The sequence below is a fragment of the Oncorhynchus keta genome, chromosome 6, assembly GCF_023373465.1.
Source record: "Oncorhynchus keta strain PuntledgeMale-10-30-2019 chromosome 6, Oket_V2, whole genome shotgun sequence".
Lineage (NCBI taxonomy): Eukaryota > Metazoa > Chordata > Actinopteri > Salmoniformes > Salmonidae > Oncorhynchus > Oncorhynchus keta.
The window spans coordinates 7,918,514-7,935,929 of record NC_068426.1 but is presented as its reverse complement, the minus strand read 5'-3'; the positions used below and the strand labels follow the sequence as shown (position 1 = coordinate 7,935,929).

General features: G+C 42.8%; 1 protein-coding gene across 1 annotated transcript in view; it reads left to right on the top strand.

The window, feature by feature from the left end:
• Positions 1-17,416, top strand: part of LOC118385715 (relaxin receptor 2-like) — a 297,386-nt gene that overhangs the window by 81,358 nt on the left and 198,612 nt on the right. The window contains exons 6-7 of the mRNA XM_052520430.1: positions 1,614-1,685; positions 13,578-13,649. Coding sequence (XP_052376390.1) covers positions 1,614-1,685; positions 13,578-13,649 — 144 coding nt within the window. The remainder of the gene's footprint in view (positions 1-1,613; positions 1,686-13,577; positions 13,650-17,416) is intronic.

Genomic DNA, 17,416 nt, shown 5'->3' with positions numbered 1-17,416 from the left:
GGAGACATAGACTGACATGGAAACAGAGACTGAGACTGACAGATACTGACACGGAGACCGAGACTGAGACTGACATGGAAACAGAGACCGACACGGAGACAGAGACTGACACGGGGACAGAGACTGAGTTTGACACGGAGACAGAGACTGGCACAGAGACAGAGACTGGGACTGACACGGAGACAGAAACTGAGAATGACACGGAGACTGAGACTGACACGGAGACAGAGACTGACACGGCGACAGAGACTGAGATTGACACGGAGACTGAGACTGACACGGAGACTGAGACTGACACGGAGACAGAGACTGAGACTGACATGGAAACAGAGACTGAGACTGACACGGAGACAGAGACTGACATGAAAACAGAGACTGAGACTGACACAGAGACAGAGACTGGCACAGAGACAGAGACTGAGACTGACACGGAGACAGAAACTGAGAATGTCACGGAGACTGAGACTGACACGGAGACAGAGACTGACACGGCGACAGAGACTGAGATTGACACGGAGACTGAGACTGACACGGAGACAGAGACTGAGACTGACACTGAGACAGAAACTGAGACTGACACGGAGATAGAGACTGACACGGAGACGGAGATAGAGACTGAGACTGACACAGAGACTGAGTTCACACAGAGACCGAGCATGACCCAGAGTGGACCGTTGTTCTACTAGACCGTCTGCTGGGCATTGTACTGGATCAGGGGTCAGGGCTGTGTCAGGCCTGGGTCAGGGCTTTACACTGTACTAGGTCAGGGCTTTACACTGTACTGGCTCAGGGCTTAACACTGTACCAGGTCTGGGCATTACACTGTACCGGATCAGGGCTTCACACTTTACTGGGTCAGGGCCTTACACTATACTGGGTCAGGGCCTTACACTATACTGGGTCAGGGCCTTACACTGTACTGGGTCAGGGCCTTACACTGTACTGGGTCAGGGCCTTACACTGTACTGGGTCAGGGCCTTACACTGTACTGGGTCAGGGCCTTACACTATACTGGGTCAGGGCCTTACACTGTACTGGGTCAGGGTCTTACACTATACTGGGTCAGGGCCTTACACTGTACTGGGTCAGGGCCTTATACTGTACTGGGTCAGGGCTTTACACTGTACTGGGTCGGGGCTTTACACTATACTGGGTCAGGGCCTTACACTATACTGGGTCAGGGCTTTACACTGTACTGGGTCAGGGCTTTACAATGTACCAGGTCAGGGCTTTACACAATGTACCAGGTCAGGGCTTTACACTGTACCAGGTCAGGGCTTTACACTGTACTGGGTCAGGGCCTTACACTGTACTGGGTCGGGGCTTTACACTGTACTGGGTCAGGGCTTTACACTGTACCAGGTCAGGGCTTTACACTGTACTGGGTCGGGGCTTTACACTGTACTGGGTCAGGGCCTTACACTGTACTGGGTCAGGGCCTTACACTTGTGTTAAAGCTAGAAACATGTTTATTTACCACATGAAAACTTAACCTCTGTGTTTTATTTTAGAATGAGAATGTGCTATTGATAATACATTTGCTGGTACCTGGTGAAATAATGTTGAAATTCTGTGCTTGAGTTGATGTTGTGTGTGTTTGTTTCTGATCTCAGGTTCTTACAGAATAACAGCATCCAGACAATCTCCACTCAAGCCTTCAGTGGACTCTACAAACTGGAGAGACTGTGAGTACTGACATAGCTCTATCCTCTTTACGCTACACAACTTACGTATGTGGGTCTCTTCACACTACACGACTTACGTATGTGGGTCTCTTCACACTACACAACTTACGTATGTGGGTCTCTTTACACTACACGACTTACGTATGTGGGTCTCTTTACACTACACGACTTACGTATGTGGGTCTCTTTACACTACACGACTTACGTATGTGGGTCTCTTTACACTACACGACTTACGTATGTGGGTCTCTTTACACTACACGACTTACGTATGTGGGTCTCTTTACACTACACGACTTACGTATGTGGGTCTCTTCACACTACACAACTTACGTATGTGGGTCTCTTTACACTACACGACTTACGTATGTGGGTCTCTTTACACTACACGACTTACGTATGTGGGTCTCTTCACACTACACAACTTACGTATGTGGGTCTCTTTTACACTTTACACTACACGACTTACGTATGTGGGTCTCTTTACACTACACGACTTACGTATGTGGGTCTCTTTACACTACACGACTTACGTATGTGGGTCTCTTTACACTACACAACTTACGTATGTGGGTCTCTTTACACTACACGACTTACGTATGTGGGTCTCTTTACACTACACAACTTACGTATGTGGGCCTCTTTACACTACACGACTTTGAAGAGATTCCCTCCACCACACTACCTCCGGAGGAATCTCATACCCTCCTCTGAGTGTAAGGACAACATCTCTCCCATACCACATATCCCCATGAAATAATTACCTTAATACCAGTAGACAGCACTTTTTTCACTGTTAGCCAAATTGAAAATGGAAATATTCACATATTTGTGAATCATTGCATTCATCAAGTGTACAACATTATGTGCAACATGGTTTAGATGAGAAGCTCCTGTATAGTTTGAATTGCTATCCTTATTTAGTTTGAATATATACTACGGTATTTATGGTATGCTAAGCAGCCCGTTCACTCGGGCTGCTTATGCTAGATGACCCAATCATAACTTAAAAACCACAACCATTCCAAAACTATATTAATTAAGCAGCTATTTATTTATTTATTTTATTAGGCAAGTCAGTTAAGAACAAATTCTTATTTTCAATGACAGCCTAGTGGGTTAATTGCCTTGTTCAGGACAGCCTAGTGGGTTAATTGCCTTGTTCAGGGGCAGAACGACAGAGTTGTACCTTGTCGGCTTGGGAATTCGATCTTGCAACGTTCCGGTTACTAGTCCAACGCTCTAACCACTAGGCTACCCTGCCGCACCAATTTCAGACATATTTTTATCATGTTCGGCATATAAAGTAGCCTATCTGGGGATCTAAAGTTTAAATTCAACAATGTTTCACATGCATTCTTTTCAAAGAGATAGCTAACAGCAAGTGAGCTGTAGTAAACAAAACAAAAAATCCCATCCTCCAGTCCTTCTTTATGAAATGGGCAATGGCAGGATCGTATAGTTTGGCCTTTGATTTTATATCTGACAGAGATACTTTCTCCATTGAGATCAAAGCTAAGGCTAACAGTCAGACCGGTCCAGTGGTGTTCCTGCAGTAAGTCGTGATCTGTTTCAGGGCGGAGAATGTCCTTTCAACTGAGGCATTAGACAGGGTAATGGTCAACACCTGAACTCTCATTGAGCCTCTTCTGCTGGAGAAAGTGGAGGAAGTCGGCCGGGCTCCTAACATGGAAGTCAGACATGGAGTACATCACTGTGAGTTCTGGTTTGAGCCGCGAGAAATCAACATGAGGCCCATATCTTTCCTTGAGACTTGAGAACGCAGTGTTGGCTAAGATTTCCCTATATCTGTGGGCCTCATGTTAACTGCTGTGGGTCAATAAGGGCAAGAAACATAAGCCCTTTGTGGTCCTTGAACCTGTTCTTTAGCTGAGTGAGACGGTTGTCGATGATCCCACTGTGTAGCTGTTGGCACCGGGCTCAGACTTCTCCATGCCTCTGTGCCCTCCACCCACTCGGATCCCCGGTCTCAGGCACAGTGTTCTCGTAGATAGAATAGAGTTTCCGTTTTCCTCTCTCCACGGTGCTGTAGAGTTTGCCGACCCTGGACAGGCAGAAATGCATGTCAAACTTCCTTATCCTGCAAAAATCCCAAAACGGCATGTCAGAGTACGCAAAGATGGAGTTGAATTTGATTAGCAGGAAGCAGAACTTGAAGCTTGTCACGTGTGTAATGTGTCCCGTCGACGCTGTGAGCTGTGTCTTCATCAAAGTCATCATGATGATCCACAATATATTCAAAGGCTAGGAGTTCCTCCCTCTTATCATACACAGTGCAAACCAAAGGCTAGGAGTTCCTCCCTCTTATCATACACAGTGCAAACCAAATGGGAGGAGTTCCTCCCTCTTATCATACACAGTGCAAACCAAAGGCTAGGAGTTCCTCCCTCTTATCATACACAGTGCAAACCAAATGGGAGGAGTTCCTCCCTCTTATCATACACAGTGCAAACCAAATGGGAGGAGTTCCACCGTGTTGGAGGCACTCTGGGTAGTCTTCACTGGCATATTTCATTCAGTGGTTTTGTGCATTTAAATAATCTTGAGAAAAAAGCCTCTGAGATCTTACACTCTTTCAATTTTGCGGCACCTTGTGACATCACCAGATGAAGGGTCAATGGGATCCGGTGTCAAATATCCTTCTAAGGGTGTCTGGGGGCATTCCTCTCTGTGATATATTGTTTTTAAGAAATAAGTGTGAAATGTTTTTTTCTTGTGATTTTTGAAGGGAAAAACACATTCAAAACTTTCCTGATAATTTGGTCAATATATCCCAACCATAACTGAAATATCAATCATTTCTGTATTACTTAAAACTGTTGGTCTAACTCTAACAGTGCAGAAAGTATACATGCTTGGTCATTTGTTTGTAGAACGACTGTGAGAAAGACATTTCTGGGGTGTGTTCAGTTCCATTGAATGTTTGTAACATTAGTTTGTACTAAACGACACAAAATGTTCTTCAACTTTCTTGAACAGACTTTTAGGTAGCCTACATTTGCTCTATTTGGTGGGTATGGTGAGTGTGGCTTGAAGGAGAGGTCTTCACTGGTCCAACAAACCTGAAATTACGAGATCTGACCCGGGACCCGAGCGGGTCCTAAATTCAGAGTTTTGTCTTAGATCTGGGTCGGGTCTGATATCATTTTCACGGTTCTCAGGTATCTACAATTAAAATGTATTTACCGACTGGACCTGATTGGACCCGACTGGACCCAACTTTACCCAATTGGACCCGACTGGACCCGATTGGACCCGATTGAACCCGATTGGACCCGACTGAAACCGATTGGACCTCTGTTCATTTAATGTGTGAGGTGATGAAAACTGCGTAAGCTTGCTATCTGTTTTAGCCAATGGTAACTTACTCAAAGGTCTAGCTTACAGCATGTCCAGCTGAAACTGGTTTCGGATGCTTACCTCAAGTGCACCTGCTGCTGAAGAGAGAGAGAGCGAGTGAGAAGAGGCTGGCTACTGTTCATTGAGAAGATGGAGGCCTTTTTTCATTGAAGTAAAACAAAAGTTAGACTAAAAAAATCATAGCCTCGTGAAAAGAAGTAGACAAGTTGTAATATTGTCATTGACAAAAATGAGAAAAACGTCGGCACGGCCAAATGGACTGTGTGTGTGTGCAACTCGCTATTCAGTTTTTTCATTGAATTTTCCTATGTATTATCATTTATTTGATCATTGTTGTTATTGTATAACATTATTATTATTGTTATTATTATTGTTATTGTAGGCCTATTTAAGAACCGAAACCAGTGCAAAAAAAGTGTTTTGTTTCATTTTGATGAGACATTTTCCATGGCTAAATTAAGTTAGAACTGTCTCTTAAATTTTGTGCCCCATAAGATAGGATAAAGAATAGGCCTGTTGTGAAATAAATATAGGCCAAACCTGTACAAAACTGTTATGAAGGTTTAAACCAGTTCGTTATTAGGCTATCAGGCTTAGCTGCTGCAGGCCTATGAAGGCAGTACGCACCCCCGCTCCAACTGACTCCTACAGTTGAACTTGAGGTGACGAAGAATGTTTTAGACCTACCAGGGTTACTTCTTTAATCAAACAATATAATGCTTATCTTTATCAAAACAATATTCTGATTGAGAAATGTACGAATTAGCTTTTGTTCTGAACGCCTATAACTGCATGTCAGTAGTAGCCTTTCTGACAGGGATAAAGATGTCGCGAACATTTCTCCGGCATTCTCTCAGTCTGAGGGCTTAAGCTTCTCATCCTTTATAGAGATATATATTTAATATTAGTATTATACAGAGGACACCTAGACCTACATACATACAATGCCCTGATGCATTTTCGCACAAATCACCGACTAAAGATGAACCGTGAGGTGGACTATTATTGTTTTAGGAAAGTAAAAACCAATAAACTACACAGTTCTGAATATGGTACACATTTTAATTTTTTTTTTTACATTTGTTCTTGGCAGGTTTTAAAGACACTGAATCATTTGGCCATGATAGCTTGTTTATTGATGGTGGCGGCAGCGCCCAGGCAAACTTATTTTCTTCCGGATTGAACGCAGCCCTGGTGACTTTTCTACTCCAAAACGTATGAAAATAAAATGATGGTGACTCCGTTAAAATAAAATGATGGTGACTCCGTTAAAATAAAATGATGGTGACTCCGTTAAAATAAAATGATGGTGACTCCGTTAAAATAAAATGATGGTGACTCCGTTAAAATAAAATGATGACTCCGTTAAAATAAAATGATGACTCTGTTAAAATAAAATGGTGACTCCGTTAAAATAAAATGATGGTGACTCCGTTAAAATAAAATGGTGACTCCGTTAAAATAAAATGATGGTGACTCCGTTAAAATAAAATGGTGACTCCGTTAAAATAAAATGGTGACTCCGTTAAAATAAAATGGTGACTCCGTTAAAATAAAATGGTGACTCCGTTAAAATAAAATGGTGACTCCGTTAAAATAAAATGGTGACTCCGTTAAAATAAAATGGTGTCCGTTAAAATAAAATTATCGTTAAAATAAAATGGTGACTCCGTTAAAATAAAATGATGCTGGTGACTGTTAAAATTGACTCCGTTAAAATAAAATGAAAAATGGTGACTCCGTTAAAATAAAATGATGGTGACTCCGTTAAAATAAAATGGTGACTCCGTTAAAATAAAATGGTGACTCCGTTAAAATAAAATGGTGACTCCGTTAAAATAAAATGGTGACTCCGTTAAAATAAAATGTTCCACTCCTTTCGATAACATATTGGTCCATATTATCAGGCTGGTGTGTTATTTAGCGATACGCGTGATGTAACGAACCTCGTCTGAGGAGGAGAAGCGCGAAGGATCGGAGGACCAATGTGCAGCGTGGTAAATGTCCATAACTTTTATTTTAAGACAAACTGAACACTATGAAATACAAAACAATAAATGTGAACCTGAACTAAATTTGGAAACAGTACCGTGTGGCAACAAACACTCACACAGAAACAAACAGTACCGTGTGGCAACAAACACTCACACAGAATCAAACAGTACCGTGTGGCAACAAACACTCACACAGAAACAAACAGTACCGTGTGGCAACAAACACTCACACAGAAACAAACAGTACCGTGTGGCAACAAACACTCACACAGAAACAAACAGTACCGTGTGGCAACAAACACTCACACGGAAACAAACAGTACCGTGTGGCAACAAACAATCACACAGAAACAAACAGTAAACAACATTCACACAGAAACAAACAGTACCGTGTGGCAACAAACACTCACACAGAAACAAACAGTACCGTGTGGCAACAAACACTCACACAGAAACAAACAGTACCGTGTGGCAACAAACACTCACATGGAAACAAACAGTACCGTGTGGCAACAAACACTCACATGGAAACAAACAGTACCGTGTGGCAACAAACACTCACACAGAAACAAACAGTACCGTGTGGCAACAAACACTCACACAGAAACAAACAGTACCGTGTGGCAACAAACACTCACACAGAAACAAACAGTACCGTGTGGCAACAAACACTCACACAGAAACAAACAGTACCGTGTGGCAACAAACACTCACACAGAAACAAACAGTACCGTGTGGCAACAAACACTCACACAGAAACAAACAGTACCGTGTGGCAACAAACACTCACACAGAAACAAACAGTACCGTGTGGCAACAACCACTCACATGGAAACAAACAGTACCGTGTGGCAACAAACACTCACACAGAAACAAACAGTACCGTGTGGCAACAAACACTCACACAGAAACAAACAGTACCGTGTGGCAACAAACACTCACATGGAAACAAACACCCACCACTCAAAAGTGAAACCCAGGCTACCTAAGTATGATTCTCAATCAGAGACAACTAACGACACCTGCCTCTGATTGAGAACCATACTAGGCTGAACTCAAAACCCCAACCCCAACCCCAACATAGAAAAACACACATAGACTGCCCACCCCAACTCACCATACTAAATAAAGACAAAACAAAGGAAATTAAGGTCAGAACTTGACACATGATCACCTGTAGCCTGACAAATGCAGCGTAGCCTAGTGGTTAGAGCGTTGGACTAGTAACCGGAAGGTTGCGAGTTCAAACCCCTGATCTGACAAGGTACAAATCTGTCGTTCTGCCCCTGAACAGGCAGTTAACCCACTGTTCCCAGGCCATCATTGAAAATAAGAATGTGTTCTAAACTGACTTGCCTGGTTAAATAAAGGTAAAATAAAAAAAAGTGGCTATAAATAAATATGCCGAAGCATGCCAATATGTTTTTGTGCTAATCATTAGCTAGTACTTCCCAAACGTTTTCAGTCATGATCCCCTTTCATCATGGGGGGGAACATCCTATCCCCCTCCATGCCTCCTTACCTCCCTCAATTGAATGAACTGCTACTATGCTACACAACATAGGGTATGAGAATACGTTGACTTCACCTTTTACAGTACATACAAACGTCAGTACCTGGTTTTCCTTCCATATTGAAATCAAGACGAAAAAATGTATAAAGGAGAAATAAACCATCTCAATGCTGTGCACTGTCACATGCATCTCTATCTATAAAGACGACAGTAGATATACATCTAATGTCGGTTCTGGATGTATTCTCCGGGTGATTATTAGGGTCCACATGCATCTCTATCCATAAAGACTACAGTAGATATACATCTAATGTCGGTTCTGGATGTATTCTCCGGGTGATTATTAGGGTCCACATGCATCTCTATCCATAAAGACTACAGTAGATATACATCTAATGTCGGTTCTGGATGTATTCTCCGGGTGATTATTAGGGTCCACATGCATCTCTATCCATAAAGACTACAGTAGATATACATCTAATGTTGGTTCTGGATGTATTCTCCGGGTGATTATTAGGGTCCATAGCACGATGAGTGCTTTCCGCCCACAATTTTGGCCTTCACATTTGTTTTCGTAACATAAATAAGGAGAATAGGTTTCTGCTTCTGCTGCTGGTCAGTCTGGGAGACAGGCAGTCTACTCTCTGACTGGGGAGAGGAACAAGCTTACTTGAGCCTACTGCCTGAGGTTCAGAGAAACAGCCCTTCTTTCATTTTGTAACCTACTAGGAACAAGATGTTTCAAAGTTCATAATACTACGAAAGTTATTTATGAACTCACAAAATTGAACCCGTTATAACAGCTGTTTTTCACTCAAATCAGTTAAGCAGCGGCAGGGTAGCCTAGTGGTTAGAGTGTAGAGGTGGCAGGGTAGCCTAGTGGTTAGAGTGTAGAGGCGGCAGGGTAGCCTAGTGGTTAGAGTGTAGAGGAGGCAGGGTAGCCTAGTGGTTAGAGCATTGGACTAGTAACCGCAAGGTTGTGAGTTCAAACCCCCAAGCTGACAAGGTACAAATCTGTCATTCTGCCCCTGAACAGGCAGTTAACCCACTGTTCCCAGGCTGTCATTGAAAATAAGAATGTGTTCTTAACTGACTTGCCTGGTTAAATAAAGGTAAATAAGCAAAATTTTATTTTGATTCTTGCTTATGACCATGTTAAAAGTGACAGTACTTCTTTATTTGTTACAAGTTAGCTCACAGAGTGAATGGTTTGTTAAGAAGAGAGAGGAGAGAGACGGAGAGAGAGAAAGAGAGAGGGGGATAAAGAGAGAAAGAGACAGAGAGAGACAGAGAGAGACAGAAAGAGACAGAGAGAGACAGAAATACAAGCCTTGCGCAAATTTTATCCCTTCACCAACAACGTCCTCTGAGGACCGGGCCTAAACCAAAAGCATAATTGGCAGCAGTGAGATTCATAAAGTTAGGAATTGTGTAGTGTGTAGTGTAAAGTTACAAAAATCCAGTAGCTACGGTGAGGAAATAATTTCCAATATATTAAATTCGCTGGGCTGTGGGGGTCAAGAGATTTCGTCAGCCGGTGATTGTCAAGCAAATAACTGCCGATCTCACGGTGACCGTTAATGAACATAAACACACTTAGCATCTTCTTCTCTTTTTAAATTGTATTTACCCTTTAACGTTTACATATAACAATGACCTTTGGAACGTCTACCTTTTAAAGATAATAATAATAAATCCACCATATTTGAAAAATCTCTCTTTCACACCACTGTCGGTAGCTACAATGCTAATGTCTGTTATCTCATCAATCATGGATCAGGTCATTCTGGAAGTGCCAATGAACACGGTTGCTGTAGCAAGATGACAGTTCAAGGAGCTGTCATACTTGGCCCGAAAATCAAGCATTTGGCTTCAAACATCTGTCAAGTCAAATTTATTTATAAAGCCCTTCTTACATAAGCTGATATCTCAAAGTGCTGTACAGAAGCCCAACCTAAAACCCCAAACAGCAAGCAATGCAGGTATAGAAGCACGGTGGCTAGGAAAAACTCCCTAGAAAGGCCAGAACCTAGGAAGAAACCGGGCTATGAGGGGTGGCCGGTCGGTCCTCTTCTGGCTGTGCCAGTGACTCAGCCCCTGTAATAGGGTTAGAGGCAGGTTTATTTTTACTGGCCCAGGTTGACTACTTGTCGGTGTTGAAGAGCAGACTATCCAAGCACAGTTTCTTGGCTTGCTCACATCCACGGATAGCGCTCATAATTGTTAGCCTGAAAATATCTTTCAAATCTCTTTCCTTGTTGCACTAATCCTGGCAGTGCTGGCGTTGGCCTTCCCCTCTCTACGACATTTAATGTATCGTTGGAATGTAGTCTTCAAAAGGGCCGTGGTAACAAATTAGCCTACACATCCTCCTGGATAACACCTGCTGCTGCAGCCATTGTCACACAGACCACAACAAGGGCTACCTCGAGTGTGAGAAAACTGGGTTTTCTGAGTCGGTAGTGACATGTCTCCTGCCTTTATCCTTCATTTACCTAGGTCATGAAAGTCAATTAATAACAAATTTATATTTACAACGACGGCCTACCCCGGCCAAACTCTAACTCGGACTACGCTGGGAAGAGAAAGGAAGATGTCTCTCATCTGATTATCTGTTTGTGTCTTTGTTGTGTAGGAGGAATAATGTTCAGTAATATTTTTGTATATTTTCTCTCTCTCTCTCTCTCTCTCTCTCTCTCTCTCTCTCTCTCTCTCTCTCTCTCTTCCCCCCCAAATATACACTACCGTTCAAAAGTTTGGGGTCACTTAGAAATGTCATTGTTTTTTGAAAACACCAGTCTCAAAAGTGAAGAGGCGACTCTGGCCTTCTAGGCAGAGTTGTAAAGAAAAAGCCATATCTCCGACTGGCCAATAAAAATAAAAGATTAAGATGGGCAAAAGAACACAGATACTGAACAGAGGAGGCCAGAAGGCCAGAAGGCCAGCATCCCAGAGTCGCCTCTTCACTGTTGATGTTGAGACTGGTGTTTTGCAGGTACTATTTAAGGAAGCTGCCAGTTGAGGACTTATGAGGCATCCGTTTCTCAAACTAGACACTCTAATGTACTTGTCCTCTTGCTCAGTTGTGCACCGGGGCCTCCCACCTCTCTCTATTATGGTTAGAGCCAGTTTGCGCTGTTCTGTGAAGGGAGTAGTACACAGCGTTGTACGATATTTTCAGTTTCTTGGCAGTTTCTCGCATGGAATAGCCTTCCTTTCTCAGAACAAGAATAGACTGACGAGTTTCAGAAGAAAGGTCTTTGTTTCTGGCCATTTTGAGCCTGTAATCGAACCCACAAATGCTGATGCTCCAGATACTCAACTGGTTTAAAGAAGGACAGTTTTATTGCTTCTTTAATCAGGACTACAGTCTTCAGTAGTGCTAACATAATTGCAAAATAGTTTTCTAATGATACATTTGCCATTTAAACATGGATTGGTTAACACAACGTGCCTTTGGAAAACAGGAGTGATGTTTGTTGATAATGGGCCTCTGTGCGCCTATGTAGATATTCCATTACAAATCATCCGTTTCCAGTTACAACATTCATTTTCCACAGTAACAATGTCTACACTGTATTTCTGATCAATTTGATGTTATTTTAATGGACAAAAAAATGTGCTTTTCTTTCAAAAACAAGGACATTTCTAAGTGACCCCAAACTTTTGAACGGTAGTGCTACAAAAAATAATTGACTGAAACTTGTCACAAATGACAACGTCACCGATGATTTACCAAACAATCTTTTGAAAGAGGAAGCAAAGTACTTTAATTAAGCATAGCTTTTCATTTCAGTCTCCTCCATGGGTTGATAAATTACATTTACATTTAAGTCATTTAGCTAGATTTCCATTGATCATTTTTGTGTGATTTTGTTGATTTTCATTCACATTCAACTGTGTAAAGAAAAAAGTATTTAAAAATAATATTTTATTCATTCAGATCTAGGATGTTATTTTATTCCCTTTATTTTTTTGAGCAGTGTATGTATTTTTTTTAAACGGTCCCACCTATTGTAAGTGAAAATGTGATTGGTTGATTCCACTGTCACTCCATAATATGCCCTAATACAGTTGAATGGCATGCAACCTTCTGTACAGCTTCTGAAGGCCTAGCCAACGACTGGCTGAGCTAACTAGATTTTTATACTGAGAGACTGCCAAATAAAAATTCTGATTATTATATAGTTTTTTGCTTTAATTTCCAACACACACGGAAGAGATTAAATCAGAAAATCATAAACAATTATTGGAAAGATTAAATTCAAATTCAAATTAAAATAAAATGTTATATCCCCACTGCTTAAACCAGACTGTATGTCAGCTGTAACCTATAGGTTGTAAATACAGTATAGGCCTGCGTCCCAAATGCACCCAATTACCTATATAGTGCATTACTTTTGAAAAGGGAAGGAGAAAGGAGGGAGGAGAAAGGAAGGAGGGGGAAGGAGAAAGGAGGGAGGAGGAAGGAGGGGAGAGCTGGGGAGAAAGGAGGGAGGAGGGAGAGGAAAGGAAGGAGGAGGCAGGAGGAAGATGGAGGGAAGAGTAAGGAGAAAAGAGGGAGGAAGGAGGAGGGTGAGGAAGGAAGGAGACGGGAGAAAGGAGGGAAAGAAAGGAGCGAGGAGTAAGTAGGGAGAATGATTTTTTTGTCATTGATTTTTTTATTTAACCTTTATTTAACTCGGCAAGTTAGTAAAGAACTAATTCTTATTTACAATGACTGCCTACCCCGGCCGATGCTGGGCCAATTGTGTGCAGCCCTATGGGACTCTCAATCACAGCTGGTTGGGATACAGCCTGGAAACTAGGTGGGAGGAGGGAGGAGAAAGGAGGATGTTTCTCATCTGATTGTCTGTTTGTGTCTTTGTTGTGTAGGAGGAATAAAGTTCAGTAATATTTTTTTATATATTAACTCTCTCTCTCTCTCTTTCCCTCTCCCTCCTCCCTCCCTCTCTCTCTCTCTCTCTCTCTCTCTCTCTCTCTCTCTCTCTCTCTCTCTCTCAGGTTTCTCAGTGAGAACTCCATCTCATCTCTCAGCCCGGGTGTGTTCAGTGATCTCCGTAATTTATGGTGGCTGTGAGTACAGAGTTGGTACACTGCATACATACACACACACACAAATACTGCAGACTGCATCAAAGGGCGGATTTGGTCCGTTCTGCAGTGTAGACAGTAAAAGAAACCAGCTGAGCCTGTATCACCATATTTCTCTTTTATTAGACGTTATCACAAAAGAATGCAGCTCAAAGTAATCCATTTGATCACATCAAAAATGATTAGAAACTCCTCTTTGTTTTATATCTTTGTTTTGAAAGTCCAGAGGTTTTGAGTAAAAATCCGAGGTCTTATTTTAGCAGAACAGAGATAACACATTGAATTGCATGTCACCGGAAGAAATGGCAGCAGTTTTACTATTTGTAACTTATTTTGTACATAATGTTCCTGCCACCGTATCTTACGACAAAAAAAGAGCTTCTGGATATCAGGACAGCGATCCCTCACCTCGGATTAGACAAAGAGCTTCTGGATATCAGGACAGCGATCCCTCACCTCGGATTAGACAAAGAGCTTCTGGATATCAGGACAGCGATCCCTCACCTCGGATTAGACAAAGAGCTTCTGGATATCAGGACAGCGATCCCTCACCTCGGATTAGACAAAGAGCTTCTGGATATCAGGACAGCGATCCCTCACCTCGGATTAGACAAAGAGCTTCTGGATATCAGGACAGCGATCCCTCACCTCGGATTAGACAAAGAGCTTCTGGATATCAGGACAGCGATCCCTCCCTCACAAAGAGCTTCTGGATATCAGGGATTAGACAAAGAGCTTCTGGATATCAGGACAGCGATCCCTCACCTCGGATTAGACAAAGAGCTTCTGGATATCAGGACAGCGATCCCTCACCTCGGATTAGACAAAGAGCTTCTGGATATCAGGACAGCGATCCCTCACCTCGGATTAGACAAAGAGCTTCTGGATATCAGGACAGCGATCCCTCACCTCGGATTAGACAAAGAGCTTCTGGATATCAGGACAGCGATCCCTCACCTCGGATTAGACAAAGAGCTTCTGGATATCAGGACAGCGATCCCTCACCTCGGATTAGACAAAGAGCTTCTGGATATCAGGACAGCGATCCCTCACCTCGGATTAGACAAAGAGCTTCTGGATATCAGGACAGCGATCCCTCACCTCGGATTAGACAAAGAGCTTCTGGATATCAGGACAGCGATCCCTCCTCAAAGAGCCTCGGATTAGACAAAGAGCTTCTGGATATCAGGACAGCGATCCCTCACCTCGGATTAGACAAAGAGCTTCTGGATATCAGGACAGCGATCCCTCACCTCGGATTAGACAAAGATTTTTTTCTTCAACAAGCAGGATGCACAGGATGTACTTCAGACACCCGACAAGGCCAGGATCCCCTGGATATCATTGGCAAGAGAAAGAGACAAAGAGCAGGTACAGAGGACACAGAGCGGGGTTCCTCTGGATATCAGGACAGGATCCGACAAAGAGCTTCGGCGACAGTGGGACAAAAGCTGACCGTTACCGATTAGACAAAGAGCTTCAATATTACTTGCCAACGGGCAGTCATTGGACAATAAATTAGGACGAGGATTACAAAGATCACAAATATCAAAACCAATGGGACATCAGGAACTGTAACATCTTATAGACAAAGAGTTTCAGGACAGAATCATGGCTGAATGATGATATGGATATTCAGCGCTAGACAAAGAGGGATATACTCTGCACCAGCGCTAGGTAGAACAGCACACTAGACAAAGAGCCTGGATAAGACAGGGTAGACAAAGAGGGGGGGTCTGTGCATATTTGTAAACAACAGCTGGTGCACTAAATCTAAGGAAGTCTCTAACCCGGGACTCTAACCCAGAAACGTATAAGAAATCCTGCTATGCCCTCCGACAAACCATCAAGCAGGCAAAGAGTCAATACAGGGCTTGAATACAAGATTGAATCGTACTACACCGGCTCCGATGCTCGTCTAATGTGGCAGGGCTTGCAAACTATTACAGACTACAAAGGGAAGCACAGCCACGAGCTGCCCAGTGGCACGAGCCTACCAGACGAGCTAAATCACTTCTATGCTCGCTTCGAGGCAAGCAACACTGAGGCATGCATGAGAGCATCAGCTGTTCCGGATGACTGTGTGATCACACTCCGTAGCCGACGTGAGTAAGACCTTTAAATAGGTCAACATACACAAGGCTGCGGGGCCAGATGGATTACCAGGATGTGTGCTCAGGGCATGTGCTGACCAACTGGCAGGTGTCTTCAATGACATTTTCAACATGTCCCTGATTGAGTCTGTAATCCCAACATGTTTCAAGCAGACCACCATAGTCCTTGTGCCCAATAACACAAAGGCAACCTGCCTAAATGGCTACAGAGCGGTAGCACTCACGTCAGTCCCCTCCTGTACTCCCTGTTCACCCACGGCCAGGCATGACACCAACACCATCATTAAGTTTGCAGACTACACAACAGTGGTAGGCCTGATCACCGACAACGACGAGACAGCTTATAGGGAGGAGATGATTGTGGACTACAGGAAAAGGAGGAACAAGCACACCCCCATTCTCATCGACGGGGCTGTAGTGGAGCAGGTTGAGAGCTTCAAGTTCCTTGGTGTCCACATCACCAACAAAATAGAATGATCCAAACACACCAAGAGGGCACGACAAAGCCTATTCCCCCTCAGGAAACTAAAAAGATTTGGCACGGGTCCTCAGATCGTCAAAAGGTTTTACAGCTGCAGCATCCAGAGCATCCTGACTGGTTGCATCACTGCCTGGTATGGCAACTGCTCAGCCTCCGACCGCAAGGCACTACAGAGGGTAGTGTGTACGGCCCAGTACATCACTGGGGCTAAGCTGCCTGCCATCCGGGATCTCTACACCAGACGGTGTCAGAGGAAGGCCCTAACAATTGCCAAAGACTACAGCCACCCCAGTCATAGACTGTTCTCTCTCCTACTGCATGGAAAGCGGTATCGGAGTGCCAAGTCTAGGTCTAAAAGGCTTCTCAACAGCTTTTACCCCCAAGCCATAAGACCCCTGAACAGGTAATCAAGTGGCATTGTCCCCCCCAACCCCTCTTTTACCCTACTGCTACTCTCTGTTTATCCTATATGCATAGTCACTTTAACCATATCTACAGTGAGGGAAAAAAGTATTTGATCCCCTGCTGATTTTGTACATTTGCCCACTGACAAAAGAATGATCCGTCTATAATTTTAATGGTAGGTTTATTTGAACAGTGAGAGACAGAATAACAACAAAATAATCCAGAATAAACACATGTCAAAATGCAAATCAATTTATAATATTTTTGACATGGGTTTTTCTGGATTATTTCTGAAAACCTACCATATAAATTATAGACTTTTTTTTCCCTCACTGTAAATGTACATACTACCTCAATTAGCCCGACTAACCGGTGTCTGTTTGTAGCCTCGCTACTGTTATTTTTCACTGTCTTTTTACTGTTGTTTTTCTTTCTTTACTTATCTATTGTTCACCTAATACCTATTTTTTACTTAAAAATCGCACTGTTGGTTTGGGCCTTTGATTTGAAGTGTTCCAAAAACATGATTTTACATGTGAAATGTCACGTGAAGTGTTCCAAAAACATGATTTTACATGTGAAATGTCACGTGAAGTGTTCCAAAAACATGATTTTACATGTGAAATGTCACGTGAAGTGTTCCAAAAACATGATTTTTTTATAGTGAGTTAAAACCTACTGTTTTCCAAGTATTGGAAAAATCTTTAAATGTATTTCTACAGCAGAACTGTATCTTGTCAGTAAATATA